The sequence below is a fragment of the Homalodisca vitripennis genome, chromosome X, assembly GCF_021130785.1.
Source record: "Homalodisca vitripennis isolate AUS2020 chromosome X, UT_GWSS_2.1, whole genome shotgun sequence".
NCBI lineage: Eukaryota > Metazoa > Arthropoda > Insecta > Hemiptera > Cicadellidae > Homalodisca > Homalodisca vitripennis.
In genome coordinates, this window is record NC_060215.1 from 66,070,392 (window position 1) to 66,091,066 (window position 20,675).

The window sequence follows — 20,675 nt, forward strand, 5'->3', positions numbered from 1 at the left end:
AACCATTTGGGCAGTTGATTCCACCAATACCACAAATGGATGTATGTATTGTAATAACAACTTTTGAGCTCTGAATTAGAGCTTTCTATTGTGTTTTACTTTTAGGTTTTGTTGTTAGTTTTTACTTTTTCAAATTCATATTGTGTAGGAGAAAATGATTTATGTTGTAAATAATAAATTTCAGTATACTGTATACATTTTTCATTTTTAAATACTCTGAATGAAAAACATGGAGCATCATAAGACATTATTTCAGTATGATTTCTTTACATTCATGGTCTTTTCATATGGAAAATAATTTTCCCAATTGGTGATAAACCCCTCATTGCTGCATCTGATTTCTGATAGACTCATGAACTAAATAAAAACAAGGCTTTATTGGCGGTGAATTTAGATTCACAAGTCTTCTTTTCTCCTAAATCTCAGCAGTTATTGAATGTGTAACCGGTTTGATTTACCAAAGCAGATAATGTTACATCTAAAATCAACAATCTGAACACTGAGTGTAGCCTAATATATTACTCTTTTTTTATTGTTTTTAGTGGTATAAGTGACAATATCGTTACTTAGGTAATGAATAATTAAATAATGTATTCATTTCCAGGGTACACATTTCATTGAACTCTGTTGTCAAAGAAAAGTTCCATTGTTGTTTTTACAGAACATTACAGGCAAGTACCTTATTTCCAAAACTTACAATTAGACATTTTCATAAGATTTAAATAACATATTGGTGTTTCTTGTAGCATTTCTTCTGTTTACTATAATTTAGTCCATACATTGTCATACGGCTGTTCATGAAGTTTGTTTTACCTCAAAGCTATATCCATTTTTGTTCCTGTGCTCTACCACTGGCTTGAACTCACATTGGAACTGACCTTTGGAACTAAAAATAGGTAGGTATTTTTAGTCCACATGGTACACACACATTGTTCCAACATTGATTTATTTGTGCTTTATTTATAGCACAAATGATGTGGTGTGTGAGGTGGACAGGGGAGTCATGGATCCCCATTAGAAACAATAAAACAGAGTAGAAGAAAATTCACTGTAAAATATAATTATGTGAATTATTGTGTATTAGAACAAAATTACTTAACATATAATTATGAGCGGTAGTATTAAATACCATTCTCATGAAACTCCTCACCAAGAGGTATATATATATTGCTACAACTAAAATAAAATAAATGTTTTAGCTACATATTAACACTTATTCTTTTTAGTTATTCATTATAGCAAAGCCACAGCCTTAGCTGGCAACACATTTTTGTGGCACCAAATAGATACACAGCAGTAATTAGATGAGATGAGTAAGGAATAGTTTGATCGAGATGAAGTGACGGTGAAGGGGTATGAGGGAGCACATAGCAATGCAATCCAGTAGGACCATACAGGGAAGCAGCGGTGTGGGGCAGTGGTCTCTTTTAACTTGGTCTATTTAGAGGATGAATATCCAGCAATATTGTTACAAGTACAAATTAGTTAAAACACTCAAGTAGGTTTTGTTAAGAGTGTTTGTAGTAGTTTACTATTTAATAAGTAATCAGCATTTCTATTCTTACAATATAAATTTCAGCTACTACAACATTATAGTTAGGCCAGAACATTTTCCTCAGGTACTATGATTGAACTTAATTAATTGGCATTTTCAAAGCTGACTGGGATTACAGAATAGACTAGTCTGTATTTAATGTGATATATGGTAAACTCAAACATAATTCAGAAATGTCTACAGCCAGTATGTTTCTTTTCTGTGGTATTTCAAAATTTGTATTAATTTGATGGCAGGTTTCATGGTTGGGAGAGATGCAGAGGCGGGCGGTATTGCCAAGCATGGTGCCAAGATGGTAACTGCTGTGTCGTGTGCTCAAGTTCCTAAACTGACTTTAATTGTGGGTGGCTCCTATGGTGCAGGCAACTATGGCATGTGTGGCAGAGCTTACAAGTAAGTCACTTCATTCTTGTAACAATTAATCAACTTACTTTGTCACTAATATAACATAAGTTATAATTGTAACCATATCAATCTTATTTAAAGCTCTACTCTACCCAAGGTTATAAGCACTGACACACTAATTTTTAATTGTGTTATAGCACCCAGAAATTCCCATTTTTCTATTGGCTAATTTTACAAACAAATTATAATAGCTTGAATTCTATATGTAAGATATAGTTATACAACTTCACCAAATTATATTTTGTGTTTTAAATTTAGTATAAAAAGAATAATTTGTATAATATCACATACACATGTACATACAGGGCGATTCCGATAAAAGTGCACATTTCTTCGGGGTTTATAAAGGATGTGAATACAAACATTTTTTGTCCAATACACATGCAAATGTTTCATTTTCTTAGAAAATTTACAATGTGCACTTTTATCGGAATCACCCAGTATTTATACATTTGTACATATATACTATATAGGCCTATGTGAAATATATAAGTATAATATTTACCTTGAAAAAATGTTTTAATTATTCGCAATGACCTAGATGACCTAGTTTATATTTAGCTGTAATTTCTATGGAAATATTCCAGCTTACACTATACAGACTACAGCTGTCAGTGTCAACCTCGTAATCGTCAAAACAACAACAAACATCAACGGATTGCAATAAAATATAAAGTAATATTTTACGCAGTTATACCAACCAGAAACATTAAATATATGATGGATAAGGTTAGGAAAAGTTGACAGCATGCTACTAAAGTGCATTGTCTAACAGTGCAAGTATGTAGTCAAGTTTCATGATAAGATGATCTAATTGGTGTAATTGTGGTATAACAGAACCTTGTTAAGTCAGACTAGCCTGGACCGGGGCCAAATTGAGATAAAAAATCTGGGTTTTACAAAGATACAAAAAATACGAAAATAATATGTAAACAATTAACCCTTTTAATGCCGACGTGCGGCGCGAGCGCACGTCACTAGGTTTTACGAAAAATGCTGACGTACGCTGGGGGCATTTTATAACAATATAAATTTTGTTATATTGTAGTTTTAATTATTGACCAAATGCCACTAAACTTTGCATACTGTATCTAGACACTACTACTATATTGATACAATAAAATCTTTTTTACTCTATGCTCAACATGTGATGACGTATATCAGCTGTTTTCAACCTCATTTACGTCCAATCATTCAAAAAGCGTTTTTGGTTGCTTTGGTAATACGTTGTTGCTAGGTTATGTTTTAATGGGAATTATTCATGCTTTTCTTTTGTTTATTTCAGTTTGCTTATTTTATTATTAGTTTTTTGATTATTGTAAATAGATTTGACCATGAGTAAAAGAGGGGGATTCATACTTCGTGCTTCGACAAACACAAGTTAAAAAAAAATTTTAATGATGTACCCTATATTGTAAATAACTAATTTTAATTTTATGTAACCTACTTTCTATATTATTTCAACAAACAATTTTATACGTTGGGCTAAACAACAGGTGTATATAAAGTGATTTTGAATTAAACTGACAAAAATATGTCTTATTGAATTTTACTGTAAAATGTGGACTTTACAAGGTTTTCGATAAAATGCTGTAACTTCTCTATTTTTCAAATTAAGTTCTTCAAATTTGGTGTGTGTGTTAACAATAAAATATAGTACAATTGCCAGTAACTACTTTTTAGTTAAGGCTAATAATAAAGGTACTTTTATATGTTCAAACTCATTTTTTTAGTTTTTGTTTTTGTTTATTTTTTGATTTTTACAAATATAAATTATATAAATTTGTAAAAAAATTGTATACTCATTTTCTATAAACACTCCACATTATTACATAAAAACAACACATCAATGGACAATTTCCTTCAATAAATAAAAAAGTTATACATTTTTTTTTAAATAGTTGCTAAATTATGGAAAAAGGGCCTGGCATTCTTCGCATGTACTTTTTGAAAACAGGCTGGCATTTTTCGCATGGTCACTGAAAAAATGTCTGGTATTAAAAGAGTTAAAATTCATATGTATTGTGGGGAAACGGCATATAAACACTATACCATATTACACTGAAAAAAGGACATCATAGAATGAAGAATTACTGTTGTTTACTTCTTGACAACAATTCTTGTTAGCTTGTTACATTTTCTGGCATAAGCTTTGTATATTAATAATAATAATACTTTATTTTCCACCATTTACAAACAAATACAAAACACTTTACATTCTTTGGAAATACACTGACCAAAAACCAGTAGCTGGTTAGCGTAACGAAAACAAACAATTTACAAAAAAAAAATAAAATGAGTCCTTTCCTAATAAAAACAATATTCCAGCCAACAAGCTGCTCTCCATGACGTCTGCGTCTGACTAAAACGTCCAGAGGCATATAATAAAAAACAGTACATACATACAATATACATAAATATACAATGCAATAGAGTTGCATTCACTAACCTATATTCACAATAAATCTGATATATTAATTATAAGTTTGGCTAATACTAATTACAAGGAAAAATAACAAAAAGGTAATAATAATGGTAAAATAAAATAAATTCAGAATTCACTGCACTATTTGAATATTCAGCTCAAAAGATTTGTTAAATCACCAATATTATGATTTGCCTAAAGCCAAGCTTTCAGCATTTTAGAAAAACAATTCAAGATATTACATGATTTTATTTAGCTTGGAATCTGATTAGAAAGCTTCAGTCCTATATACTGAATAGATTTCCTAAAAGATTCTCTGTTTACTTTCTGTATTTTGAAAATTCTGTTATCTATACTTCTAGTCCTGTGCAACAAATAATTGTTTCCAACATTTCCACTGCACAAATAAAAAAATTCTCAATACTTTATATACATACAAATTTTCTACCGGCAAGATTTTTAACTGAACATACAGGGGAAAAGCACTTTCTCTTCTACTTTTGTTCAATATTACACGAATCAAGTAGTTCCGTGTTGTTTTTAATTTATTGATTAAATACTTGTATGTACCTCCCCAGCTATGTACAGCATACTGCAACCTTTGATTGATTGTATTAGGGCAAAGTATAATGTTCACATCAAGATTGTATCACAAAAATTTCTGAGAAAATAAAAAGTTCTAATCGTAGATCTTAATTTGCTATGCAACTCCGTGATATGATTTTCCCAAGTTAATTTACTATCCATGGTAACGCCGAGGTATTTAAAAATGTTTACTTTCTCTACACATTGACAGCTACACAGATCTGGGATATAATTTATTCTGTGGTATTTTAATTTTAATGGGAAATAAAAATCTCTAAATCCTAAATTGATGTATTTGGTTTTTAACGTTAACCTGCATGTCATTTTCAAAGCACCAATTTTTTAAGAGATTTAGGTCACAACTTATCCGATCGTATAATACTGCAACCTCCACTTGAGAATATGACAACGCAACATCATCTACAAAAAGCACTTACTTTACCGAAATATTTACTTTCTAATAAATAATTTATAAAGACCAAAAATAGGGTTGCTGATAAAACTGATCCTCGCGGTATTCCCAACTTCATGGTCAGAGGGGAGCTTAGACAGTCTTTAATACGTACTAGCTGTATTCTGTTCACCAGGAAACTTTCAAACCAGTTTAACGCCACACCTCTACCTCCTACTTCTTCTAGTTTTTGTAATAATATACCATGGTTAATTAAATCAAATGCCTTTCTAAAATCAATAAATAAGACTGTTGTTTTCTGATTTTCATTAACACAGCTGTAAATACGATCTGCTATATTAGTAATGGCTTCTTCAGTGGATTTATTTGTCCTAAAACCGTATTGGCTCTTGTTAAAAAAGTTCATATTTTCAAGATAATTAGTAAGCCTTTTTTTCATTAGTTTTTCAAAAATTTTAGAAAACACAGATAATAAACTTATAGGTCTGAGACTGTCTAGTTTTATAGAACTTTTGTTTTTATATATTGGAACAACCGTACTTAATTTCAATTTTTCTGGAAAAATACCAGAATTAAAACTTATGAGTCAGAATTGGAGCAATATTATAACAGAAATCTTCTTAATCAGGGTAATAGTAAAAGAGTCAAGTCCAGAAGATCTTTTGTTTTTTAGGTGTATGATGGTATCAATTACTTCACTTTCTGTGACCGGCAATATAAAAAAATGAACATTACACATTTTTGTTTTTATTTAAAAAATTATCTATTTTTCGGACATGCTTCTAGTACAATTAAAGAGGAGCAATAATATAATACAAATAACCTGAATGTATTTGTGGGTAGAACCAGACTAATAAACTATGCTTATAAGGTCAACATAACATAACATAAATAACATAGATAACATAAATTAAATATGATTCTTAGGTTAAGATTCTATACTGGAAATGGTTTTAATTTACCTACATAATAATATTACAAATAAGCAAGAAGTCTTTTTCTCCCTTTTAAGCCTCAGTTTATAGTTGTGCCGGTTTCAAAGTACACTACATACCGAATCTAATCATTTTTGAACCCGTGATCTATGTTAGAGAGCCGAAACTATATTCATTAATTTACAGAGGGGGATAGGTTATGTGATATAGAAGAGAGGTTGTGACAGTTAAACAGTATTCATTTTTGTTCAAGGCTGACATTATTGTGTTATTTTATAAGAAATAGATAACAAGTAACTAGATCAGAGTGTTTATAGTAGTATATTGAGAAGAAACAGCTATTCATAATTTTGTTCCGGCCAAAGAAGAAAATAATTTGGAACTCTAATAAATAGGTTAATTATAACACAAAGTACTTGAATTAAAACTTATTTTGTTGCTTTAGCCCTAGGTTTCTGTACATGTGGCCCAATGCAAGGATCTCAGTGATGGGTGGTGAACAGGCAGCAGGAGTCCTAGCTCAGATAACCAGGGACCAGAAGTTGCGTAATAAAGAAAAGGTGAATTTTCATTAATTGCATTTTTAACACCTAGACTACAATACAAATTCCTTTATTAATACAATCAGAAAACTTTCAAAGAATGTGGAGTACCTTATTTGACAGAATCAGTGTTTTCTTTTCACAGATGCCTCTTATAGGTACATAGTTTTCGTACTTTATGATGTCTATTAGGCTCTTAGTTGTGCTAATTCACAGGGTGTTACAGTGACAGATACTTAAAAAAACATTCAGCATGTTAAAATTTGAAGACTTAGTCTTTTGTAAGTCTTTTTATAATAACTGGTAAAACAGTAAATATTTGTAAAACATACTACAGTATAATGTTTTTTCATATTTTCAAACCTTATAACTGCAAATAAAATATTTAAATCTTAAAACTGTACTTTAGTTAGAAGAATAAAATAAATATGAAAGGTCATAGAAACAGGTTAAATCGAAGCCCTACAAAATACAGGAAAAAAAATTTGACAAGTATTTCAATACATCCTAAATAAATATAGATTTGCGCAAAATAATTAAGTTCTTGTTATTTTTTAAAAAAATTGTATTTTTATATTATTTTAATTTAGTTGCTCTAAAATCACTAAGTATACAATATGTTTTATAATTTTTTCATTAGTAAAAAAATTTAAAATGCTACCTTGTGTTTTGTAATAATTTTAGCGCAGTAAGAAATCATTACTAGTTTGCTGTAAAAACCTCTTCCTCACTTCTTCAATAAATGTCTCTATATTCATGATAGATGACGTTCTTAGACCGCACTGTGCTTGTCAAAATTCAAACTTCACATATCGGTGACGGTGCGGACATGTGTGGACTTGCAGGTTGAAAACTGCGCTGCAATTCTTTCACCGTATGATGGCCAACGCACGGCCGACTTTAAGCTAGTGTAGTGTTAGCCTGTTTTTTTGTAAACTTTGTCGCCAAAGGTCCATATGAATTAGCAACGACGAATATTCGTCGCCAAAGTAGACATGTACAGTTATTTAAATTTATGTATTATCAATGATTTTTATTTTATATATTCTGACAGAGCATAACTATAGTAACAATTCATTGTTCTTATTTCGATTATTGGACATCATTCTCAATGGACAGCAGACATGAACACAATATGTGCCATCCATGTTGTTGTTGTAAAACTGTAAATACGTGCCAGGTTTTTTGTTTCTAGTTACAAATTCAATAGTATTTGTGAAAAAATGTATTTTATAGTGTTTTTTTGTTGTTATTGCTGTGGTTTAGCTTTCTTATATTATAGTTTTACTTGTTTATTATTAGAGAAAGCTTTAGAGACCGATCATGTGATTTTCCTATTTCTAGGGAAGACAAAGTTTATTCTGATAAACCTGACAGACCATGTAGCAGACGTGATATCCAATTAAGTGTTCTCTCACAGTTGTGTCACTCAGACAGAGAAGTTGTTCTTCCACCTGGTGATATCCTTGGCCTTGGCCTTGGCCTCATTAACTCACGAAACTCCCAAACTCGAACTGACTCTTGTGTGTTGTATGTGAGTAAAATCTCAAAAAAGAAAACCAATTTTTTTGGCCCTGGATGTAATTGTAGAGTTCATCTTACCACCTGCCGGAACACTATGCCAGACCAATTTCACATGGAGACCGCAAACACAGGGTGGAATTCAGTGACTTAGTAAAAGATGAAACTTTGTTTATATTTTACATATGTAAATAAGGCAGGATTTAAATTTAGTATTATATTTTATTTTTGTTTTAACTACCATACTTATATAACTATAAATGCAATCATAAGATTATGTTTACTCATGAAAGATATTATTTCTTTAGAAATAAACCTATTTTCAAAAAGACAGTAAATGCGCATGCTTTTACATACAAAGCCATATAACAAATAAGTTTTGAGGTAATAGTTTTTTTAACTAATATGTTTTAATTGTCACAAAATTTAGAATAAGTTATACATTTATAGTTTTAACTTATTGTTACGCAGTTAAACAACGAAATGTTTACAAAAATAATTGTAAAAAAATCACTTTAAAAACATTTTATTAAAAACGTTATTTACTTGGAAACTAACAAAAAGTTATTGTTATTATAATGTTCTCCAAATATATATATATATATATATATATATATATATATATATATATATATATAAATAAATTGACATATAATAGTTTACATTTCGACTGACAGTTATGAAATGGAATACATTATAAAAAAAAAAAACATCTGTGTGGCTGTTGAAATAGCCGCCAGTACAGTGACATCATTGCCAGTTCTTGGGTTACCGTTATGTGAAATCCGTTAAATTAAAGCTATTAATTTGATTATTATTTACATTGAGTGGGAAGCCTGTATATATATATATATATATATATATATATATATATATATATATATATATATACTATTACTATTATATTTGTTATTACATTATTAAATTTTAAATGTTCATTTGTCTCTTTTTGCTTTCTTGTGATTTCAGTTGTGATATTTGACCCTTAAATATTAATGTTGAAATGTTTAGCAAATTATTTATTTATTGTTCTTAATAATTAAGACAGTCAATATAACCACAAATTTAGAAAAGAAAATAAGTAATAACACACTCAGAACTACACTTTCAGTTTATAATGAATAAATTATTATACAAAACATTAACCTGTAATAAATAACCCACAATATAGAATAATTTAAAATTGTATTTAAAGGTTTTATTTGATTTTATTATATGATGAAATATTAATTTTCATTTTGTTAAGTTATATAATGCTCTATTCAGGTGATTCTTGCTGATTCCTATCAATATGTCTGTACATAATAAATTAATTGGTTTCAGTGGACTGAAAAAGAAGAAATAGCCATCAAAGAGCCTATTGTGAAGAAATTTGAAAAAGAAGGCAGCCCTTATTATTCAACAGCAAGGTCTGTAACTTGAAGTGTTTATTTGTCTCTGCATAATATTATTAAATGTAGTAGCTATGATTATTTTATTTTCTGCTATTTGTATTCGTAGTCCACTATGTTTAACTGTTACTGTGTTGGGTTATTTGAAATACAAAACAAAATATTTCAAACAAAACATGAGTGCACTATAAAAAATGAGAATTATTAGAGTTTGTATTCCTCTATGTAAATAAGAGATGGATCTTCATATATATTTATTTCTTCAGACATAATGATAAGTACTCCAAGTTATGTGAGTGTCATAAAAGGCTTTATGTAATGTACATATTGTTTCCTACTACCCTATTACTCTTATCAATGACATTCCTGGTCTAGTGGCCACAAAAAATGTATTTTGAGACATAGGAGCCAGAGAATTCTATCTGTAGTGTTATAAATTTTATAGTAGAACGTTTTAAAGTTTAAGATCCCTTCCAATTAACGTTAAATTATGAGGAAGAAAAACAAGGCTCTAAACCATCAACAGTTTATTATTATGTTTTGTTACATTAATAACAGTAATACAATTTTATACATATTTTAAAACAATGAGAAAACTTCAAATAGAATTATTTTCTCTAAACAGAACTCACTTTCTAAAATCCAAACAGTTTTTAAAATGAAATAGCATTCTAGTATGTGTAATATTTATATTCATATGTGGAACATATTAACAGTAGGGCATCCATTTATTTAGTCATAGATTTAATATTTTGTAGTTATCAGTTTGTAATTTCTTGTAAATTACAAAATTCTCTCCCAAGTAATTTCTAAGCAAAATAGGGGCATGTCCAGTCTGCTTGATTTGTTATCGGGCAACTGAGTCAAAATGTTGTATTGTTAAGCTGTTCCGATCCATACATGTTTATTAATTAGTTATGACATTTTTGCTCACCAACCACAAGAATAAAGTAGGTTTTTAGTATGGATATGGACAAGGGTGAATAGGCAGATGTTATTTATATAGATTTTGTTGAGGCATTTGACAAAATTTATCACTGAATTATACTATGAAAATTGAATATGATGGGTCTGTCTTTTAACTTACTGCACTTATAAGTCATATTTTTAGAATCATCAACAATTTATTTTAGCCTCAGGTTGTTAATTTGAATAATATAATGCTGTATCTGGAGTTCCGCAAAGTTTGAATTTATCGCCCATTATTTTCAATTTGGTTGTATATGATGTTGTGTCAGTTTTTTCAGATTCACATATTCTTTTATGTGCTAATGATATGAAATTATTAAGAGCCATTCAAGAAAGCTTGGATGCTGCATGTCTTCAACGTGATTTGGACGCTGTAAACAACTGGATGTGTCAACATTAACTTTCTTTCAACGTGTTAAAATTTTCTGTTCTAACTTGTACAGAGTAACAGCCCAATAGTCAATATGTCCTTTAAATGGTACATATTTGGTAAGAGTGAGTGGTGAAATAAAGGGTTTAGGTATGCATTTTGACTCAAACGTAAGTTTTGGCCCACATGTGAAACTTATTAAGGTTGCATCCCGTAATGTTTTGTTTGTAATCAAGGAGGACCACAAGTACAACTGAATTGTGACATTGAAACTGTTGTATAAAACCTTAGTTCTTCTAAAATTTATGATCAAGTTTTAGTCCAAAATTAAGTTTGTACATGCCAATATCTTACAATTGTTTACATCAGCTGTTTTAGATTCCATTCTGAAGAACAGGTGTTTTCAGCAAATTCGTCTTATTACTAGACAATGTATCTTTTTTCTTGAGAATGAGACCTTTTTTTTAGTTGGTTCACTTTTAGGGGTCAATTTTTCCAGCTGATCGTAGTCAGTATACAGGGATGGTGCAATATTTGTGTTATCTTATTACTGGAATCAAAGAAGATGAGGTCATTGACCTAGGCTCCTTCCTAAATGATATAAATACAGTTTATTTAGTTAAGTCTAATATTTTAAGTGGCTGATTTTTACATTTTTAAAATGTCCATATGTATATAAATTGTAATTGATTTCTGCTTTGTTATTATTATGGTTAGTAATTGTAATATATAGCCATTAGTATTATATGAGAGTTGTATTCTGTAGTTTTTAGTAATATAATATAAGACATAGAGTCCTAAATTTAATACATTCAATTAGGTATCATTGCAGAATTGTTTATGACTTATTTCTAATTAATGATGTATCAGTGCATTTTTACAATATATTTGTGTTGTTCATATCAATTTACATTTTGTTAAACTATCCGCATGTGAATGCTCATAGTTACTTAATACTATTTTTTAACTGCTTTACTATAATTAAGTACTATCTGTTGCAAAACACGTAAATTAAATAAATAGTTTACCTACAGTTTCATTACTTAATTTGGGGACGGTTCGATTACTCCACTGATTGTTGGCCCAACGACCTTCCTGGACGAAATGTTATCTGTACAGAGTCATTAGCCCAACAGACCTTACAGTTTTTATGTACTGGTATAGGTTCGTTGGGCTTACGATCAGTGGTGTAATTTGACCATGAATTAATATTAAGCAAGAATAATTGAAGGGGGTTCGTTGGGCCAACGAACCTAAATTAAATGAATCCTACGACGTTTAAAAAAGGGCCGATTACACCACTAGGCATTGGCCCAACGACATACGCCGCTGCATAAGCCCATTTAAGCGGTCAGAGGGTCGATTAGTCCACTACTTCATTCTCCGTCTCCTTCAAAGCCCTCGAGCAAGACAATGTTTTATTTGCTTAGCATTCCAGTTAATATGTTGTTTTAGTGTTGTTCTCTAGATACTAATGTATGTAGAAAATATTTCATAACTGATAAAGTTACACGGTAAATATTAAATAAATAATAAAAATGAAAGATAAACATATTAGTAGCAGTGTATATCATATATCAATATTAGTACCCACAAATGCTATTATAAGATGACATTTTTTATCATTACCTGTTTAATACTTATACAACAAGGTTGATATAAAGTATAAGCTGTTTCATATGTAACTAAACATTAGGAATGATTAAAATACTAATAATAATTATATATATAATTTTTACAATAGTTTAAATAGGACTAACAACGTTTGCATTGTGTTTGTGTGTGTGTTTTTTCAAGTTCAAGTTCAAAAATCCTTTATTCATTGTAATACGGCACACAGTTTTACTAATATAACTAATACTAATTTTACTAATACTATATAATATGATAATAATTTGTGTGTATAAATAAACATAACATATGAACAAATTCTAACAGTTTCATTTTTACTTTATGTTTTTTTTTTTTTTCAAAAATAATATCATTCCCACAAAATATTATAAACTTGTTATAATTGGCCGGCCCCATGTTATAAAATTGATGCATGCTAACTTCTTTGACTAAAAACGGAATTGATATTAACATAAACTTACCTGATCTAGTAAATCTATTTTATTGTTTAAACTCAAAGTTTTGTAAATATTTCTGAATGTACATAACCATAGAATACTTATATAGCTGTTCAGATGTCAAAATATTTTTCTCAGAGAATAAGAATAAGAATAAGAATAAGAATATGTTTTATTGTCATTCAGGCTTACAAAAGCATTGACAAAGTTATTTATATTGAGCAGTAATGCCACGTCACTAACCTACTTAAATTAATAATATAAGGATATTTAAAGTTACAACAAATAAGTCAATAAATAAAAAACAGTTTAAAAATGTATTACTTAATAAAATCTTAACAACTTAATCTCTATGAAAACTAGAGATCAAAATAACAATAGAAACAATATAAATTATACATAACATAAACAAAACATAAATTTATTTATTAATAAAATTAGACCAAACACTTATTATAAAACGTTAATAAATAATTAAGTACAGTTGCACAGTATAAAAATAAATTCTTAGTTTAAAAATTGATCACAGACAGTAAAAAAAATTCATTTAAAGAATAAAAGGGATTGTTGAGTAACCACTTATAAAATTTGTGTTTAAATATCTTCACTGAATTTTCATTTTCTAAGGTGAATAACCTTGTTGTACACTTTAATAGACAATACAATATGACTAGATAAAGATTTGCTTAGTCTGTGATACTCAATTACTGCCTTATTCTTGTTACGAGTATTGTGGTCATGAATTTCATTTGTATAAATTTTAACAAGTCATGATTCTTCCAAAATGAATGTAATCAAAATCAAATATTATATAATAAGTTTATGATTGTTTGCACTTCTAATTTAGTGAACAAAGGTCTACAGTGAGCTTTTGTATCTGATTTTGTTATTACTCTAATTGCTTTTTTTTTGAAGAATTAAAATTTCATCGATCCTAGAACAGTTGCCAAATAAAAATTAAACCATAGAAGTCAAGAAGTCAGAAGTCAGCATGCTTTATTCATGAACTTTAAGTACAGAATTTGCGTCATAAATTAATAAAAAACAAATTATACTATCAATAACAATAGTAAATAGAATGGTGAAAAATGTTTCTTCTAGAGGATCAAAATTCCTGTGATTGTCGCCATCCGTTAAAACTCAGTCATGGAGTAAAATGGGTGGTCAAGAAGCCAGTTCTTCAGCAAGTGACGAAACTGTTGAATGCTTGCAGTCTTCAGCTCTGGAGGAAGGACATTCCACATTCTGGCACCCGCATAGCTGGGTTTCTTCTCAGTCATTGTGCGATGGTGTGTAGGAAGGCTGTAATTGGCTGACTGTCTTGTGCTGTAGTCATGAATCTGAGCTGCGGTTCTATATGGGGCTTAATGATTTTAGATGTGAGTATGTTACAACTTCCAAGATATACAGATTTACTACAGTCAGGATTTTTAGGTCTTTGTATTTGCTTCTGCAAGTTTCTCTTGACTGGAGATCTCCAAGTATTCTTTATAGCACGTTTTTGGAGCAAGAGCACTCGTTCTAGATTACCCCTTGTAGTTGCTCCCCATACTTCAATACCATAGCGTAAATGGGTCTCGAACAGGCTGTAATAGGCGATCTTGGCTGTATCCACGTCACAGATGTTCTTAATCCTGCGAATTACAAACAGGCTTACACTTAGCTTGTTGCACAGGAGATCGATGTGGGGGGTCCAGGAGAGGCTTTCATCAATTGTTACTTACTCCCAAGTATTTGGCAACAGTAACTTCTTCAAGGTCAGGTAACTTGCCTACAGCCTCTCTGTGCTTGCCTAAAATAAGTTGCTTAGTTTTTGTCTCATTTACAACGAGGTCGTTCCTATGGCAATACTGAATTGCCATGTTAAGAGCAATATAAGAGGTCACTTCAAGATGTTTTTGGATTATTGGCACCTTTCCTCAAGTTGTTGGCACCAACATGAATATAAAAATTACAGATAAACTTAAACCTACATAATTTAACAATCTATTCTTAATATCTACTATTTTCCCCCCAGGACAGCACTCAAGATAGGCCCCTTTAAAAACGCACTTACTACTAGAGTGTCTCAAATGTGAGTCACCTATCAACAAAAACATTTTTAAAACTGCAGTCCTGACGGTCTGCTGAGGGTGTGGGGGTGACAACATGAGGCAACGGAAGACTAGAGAGGCTGGTAGGTTGGTCGATGCTGTTGCGGGCTGATGTGGTGCTCTGATGAGCCACCGTCAATGTAGCAGGGGGAGGAGGGCACCTAGCCTCAGCCAAGATCATATCGAAAACTGATTGAAAATAAGCATAATAAGCTGTTTTCAGATAGTGACTTGGTACACAACTTGTTATAATTGTTTTAAAAGATATATAACTCTTGATAATTTTGAGGATATATAATCTATATGAGCCTGCCAACTTAACTTATTATCAATGTAGATTCCTAAAAATTTAGTCCTGGAAACCCTATCCTTGTCAATATTATTGCTGTCCATAGTTCTTAACGTAAATAACATCTTTTGAGTTTTATTTTCATTGAGCAAAAATCCATTTGTTCTGAACCAAGAAGCAGCATCTGTTATAGTGGCTTGAGATAGTAAATTAAGTTCATTCACATTATTGGCAGTATTTAGGAAATGTAGTATCATCAGCATATAAAAATGATTTTGTGTTTAATGAGTTTGGCAAATCATTAATGCTAATTAAAAATAAGAGTGGTCCCAACACAGATCCTTGAGGTTACTCCCCATTCAACAAAAACATCCTTGGATGTTTCACCATTAACTGAAACTGACTGCAAACGGTTCTTAAGATAAGATTCAAAAAATTTTAGAGGTGTACCAGAAATACCATAATATTTCAACTTCAATAAAAGGTCATCATGATTTACACAATCAAAAGCCTTACTCAAGTCACAAAAAGTAACCTGAGCAAAGGCTTTATTTTCAAATGTCAAAAGAATTTCTCTTACCAGCCTGTCCACAGCATCAATTGTCGATCTTCCCTTTCTAAATCCAAACTGAGAAAATTGTAGGTAGTTATTATATTCAAAGAAGAAGCTAACCTGATCATATACTATCAGTTTCAAACAGCTTGGCTAATATAGGGATTAATGATACTGGACGATAACTCTCGGGTTCATCCCGCTCCCCTTTTTTAAAAATCGGACATATTTTTGATATTTTTAATTTGTTTGGAAAGACACCTTCCATTAAACACTGGTTGAAACTAAATGACAGAGGTTCAGCAATAGTGTGTATTATATTTTTTTAATAAATTATTAGAGATGTTGTATATATCTTTACTATCTGTATTGTTAAGAAGCCTTTTTTGTTGCATGTATAACATCATCCGCTGAAATTAATTTTCCATTCAAAATGTCTATGATCAATATTAACCTTATTTACTAATTTCATTAACACTTATGCTTGGTTTACTTATGCTTTGTTTAACTTCCTTAACACAATTGATAAAATAATCATTATAAAGTATCTGGTGGTAATTTAATTTTGTGATGTCCTGGAGCTATTACTATTATTATTTATTATTTTCCATGCGGCCCTTGCATTTATTATTACTTTTTTCAATTGTATTTGCATTGTACTTAAGCTTGGCTTCACTAATTGCATATTATATATTTGCTTTTTTTCAACACTGTCAACTGTGCTACAGAGTTATGTGTTCTCAGTTTACCTAAAAACAATAAACTTTTCCTTCATTTTTGCAATATATAGCTTAATCATTATGTTTTATATGATATATAATGCGTAAGGCAAGTGATGTGTTGGAGCTACGGTACGGAACAGCTCAAGGTGGGGTATTAGAACCAATTATTTTTCTGTTTTACATTAATGATCTTTTGAATAATGACCTTCACTCATCTGTGTTTGCCTATGCGGATGACACAGCACTTGTATGCTCTGCCTATAATAGGCAATCACTGCAATATAAAATAAACAGTGGTCTAGAAAAAATATCTCAATGGCTAATTAGCAATAAATTACTGATAAATACCGGTAAATCAAAGTGTATTATGTTTTTAGAAAGCAAAACTATATGCTCAAAGACGAATTTTTTATAGTAATTTGTTTAAAAATGAAAAATTTAGATCACAAAAAAATATTTGGTAAACATTGCAATTTTTATAGTCAGAAAAACAAAATGCTACATCGACCATATAAATTAATTCACTTTAATTGCAATCCGAGGTCAAAACCCCCAGGCACTCCACTACAAAGTCTGTTTTTGGAATGAAAGATTTATGGTTTTAAGACAAGTGCCTATTTCCCATTCAATTTTAGCTCCATGTTAAAAACGGATCCTCAGATGAGCGGGCGGCAGCTACTAGCGTGGCCTCTTACGGGATGTACGGGATACTCGCATAATCAAGCTACATTTTTTTGGCTCGGTTGCTGTACAGTAATTTATACACATTCTTGTCATTTTTCTTCTTTTTACCGCCCCCAAAAGCTACTGTTCTCGGTGGCCACCTAGTTTGCCTAATGGATACGATTGAATCTCCGTCTGTACTGGTCTAATGCTTCACTATCTACGTCATACTGGACAGTGATATAGAGTAAATGTAAATAATGTACACAAACTTGAAGGTGTTAAAAATTTCATAGAACACTTCTCAGTAGTTGTTAATATAATTATAATAACCTAAAATACTAAAACACGAGCTATATGATTTGATAACATCTATGCTGCGCAGTTCACACCACATCGAAACGATGCTTATTCAATTAAATTCTTGAAATGTATCAGTTTTGCTGTGGGGAACTATCTTCAGTCAACAGATCCTAAACCTGAACAATATTGTGACTGAGGGTAGCTTTCCATGGTTAGGCCGAAATATTTCAACATGTTCATTGTGTACACATTATTTTTTATGTGTTGTACATTGTCAAAGACAGTTGTTGGATATGAAACCGGCAGTATCAACCAAAGAACTAATCCTTTTATTATCTTTTATGATGTAAATTAAGAAAACCACCAGGCTCAATGAAAACTGAATAAAATAATGTAAATAAACTCATTGACTGCGACTTCATGTTACGGCCGACAGTTGTCACTATTCTCATCAGCCATCACAATGTAAAAAGTTACTACGAAGACGCCAAAAAAAACTTTTTCTTCAAATTTTTTAACATTTTACTTACAACTATTAATAATTGTAACAAGGTTTGTCATGGAGACATCAATTCAAGTTTGCATTTTATCAACTTGGAAGGAAGCTGAGGAAGACACCACCAAAAGAATAATTTTGGACTTATGGGAGATTAAAGCTCTAGTAGCGGTCAGTTGCATGTGAAACTTGAATTCTTTTTGCAACATCTCTAATAAAATTGTATTTCTAATATAGTACCACAAATTACACTATTCTACTTATAACTAAGAGCCTAACAGCTGCATTATGTCTTTAGATTAACCTCTTATAGAATTCCTGATATAAGATAATGTAATGCCTTCTCTCACATCCCATTAACCATATACATTACTTCTTCAAAGGCTTCTATTTTAAAGTTGGCAACATATTCTCAATTAAGTTTTAATGATTGATACAGTTTTCTTTAATATTTACTGTAAATGTAGTATCCATCTGAAGAAATGTACCAGATACACGAAAATATTTAAATGCTTCAGAACATTATACAATGGCTTTTTGAAGAGAATTGGCCAGTTCTTTTACTTGTACATGTATATGTTTATTATTATCAACAATCAATACTTCTGGACCGTAGTGGACTAATTGGTCAGTGTAGTAATCAACCCGTTTCATTTGAAATACAATATTTTATTTGATTGGGTCGTTGGCCCAACAAACAGTAGTGTAATTGAACCTGTATTTCACAATTTTACTTGTTACTGCAATGGTGTCGTTAGCTCAACGAACCATATAAGCTATTAGTATTTGTAAGTAAATTTTGGATCGTTGGGCCAACGAACCTTGATTGTAAATTTACTATTTAAATTGTAAATGACGTTCGTTGGGTCAACAACTCGTTTAGGTTATGTTTTACTTTATCAAACAAATTGGTCTGATTACACCACTGATCGTTTGGCCAACGACCCTCTTATTTAAAACTAAACTAATGTTTGGGTCGTTGGGCCAACAATCAGTGGAGTAATCAAACCAGACCTCTTAATTTATACCTCATATATAATGCTTTTGGACAACAGTGTTTTCTTGGTATGCACCTCAGATCTGAGACACAACCGAAGAAGTTAGGTAGAAACTATCATTATAATCAGATGACAAAAAATTCCTTTAAAACCCTAATTCTTCTTAGAAATGCTATTTCTCCTACTGCATCTTTAATACAATTTCATGATTCGTATAGTGATATTTGAAAGATGAGATTGTGTGATCATAATACTTGCTTAATTACAATGATTGTTTAAGGTTCAAGGATGTCTGCAATTGCTAAAGGATATGGTTATGGTCTTTATCACACTACAGTGTGTGATAATTTACTAGGTCTTCCCTATTTGGTTTCCACCATCACTGGTTTGATACCTGCATAGCTTGAATAGTCATAGTCATCATTCTTAGTCATTGCAACAACAGTAAATAGTTTTGTATCATATTGGTAACATTTTGATCATGTTCATATTTGTATTCATCAATTGCTGATCTGTCTATATAAAGACAGTTATCAAATGTTGTTTTCAGAAATTACTTAATCAGTTAAAAACCTTGAATTATGTTACAGGCTGTGGGATGATGGCATCATAGATCCTCAAGATACTCGACAAATCCTGGCTCTTAGTCTTGCTGCCACATTAAATGTTGGGATTTCTGATACAAAATTTGGGGTATTTCGAATGTAAATGTATAAAAATAAAATATAATTTTTGTTCCGAAAATGTAAATGTTACATGTTATTTACTTTTTTTGTTTAAAATATATATTTTTCATAATTTTATCATATAGTTGTTTTATTTTGTACTCCTTTTTATAGGTTACTTAGCAAGCAAGTAGCTGAAACACTGATTACATTAAATTTATTAGTGATTAAACAGGTTTGATTATTGTGGTTATAAAGGGTTATAAAGTGCAGGGTGGTCTTGGGCCTTGACCACTATACGAGCGGTAGCTGTAAGTGGCAAAGCTGTAGTGGCCGTGACACAATCAGTGTTTTTGTGTTTAAGTTTTAATCAGTCACCGATATGCATCTTTGAATGAAGTTGTTCAACTCTTGTTTTTGAGTGGAAATAGCATTTTGAAAAGACGTTTGTTGCACAGAGCTAAAATGTACAGAGTTCACCCTAAAACAGTCTTAGAGTTCGGTTGGGTGAATATTATCATCCGTTTGACGGTTTTATAAGAGATGCACTCCGGTTTTTTTAAGTACACCAGAATGTCAGTTGAATGTTACCATACCTGATGAGACACCTTTTGGAGAAAGATATAGTGGGTTTGCGACTACAAGTAATCCTAAGAAGGGGGAGTTTGGGTCGAAATGATGCACAGCAATGACAGAAAGAGCTGTGGGCTAAGC

At 30.9% G+C, this 20,675-nt stretch overlaps 1 protein-coding gene across 1 annotated transcript in view; it reads left to right on the forward strand.

Moving 5' to 3' along the window:
- Nucleotides 1-20,102, forward strand: part of LOC124369102 (methylcrotonoyl-CoA carboxylase beta chain, mitochondrial) — a 58,741-nt gene extending 38,639 nt beyond the window's left edge. The window contains exons 7-11 of the mRNA XM_046826844.1: nt 605-671; nt 1,792-1,948; nt 6,763-6,877; nt 9,704-9,789; nt 19,887-20,102. Coding sequence (XP_046682800.1) covers nt 605-671; nt 1,792-1,948; nt 6,763-6,877; nt 9,704-9,789; nt 19,887-20,004 — 543 coding nt within the window. The 3' untranslated portion in view covers nt 20,005-20,102. The remainder of the gene's footprint in view (nt 1-604; nt 672-1,791; nt 1,949-6,762; nt 6,878-9,703; nt 9,790-19,886) is intronic.
- The last annotated feature ends 573 nt before the right edge of the window (nt 20,103-20,675 follow it).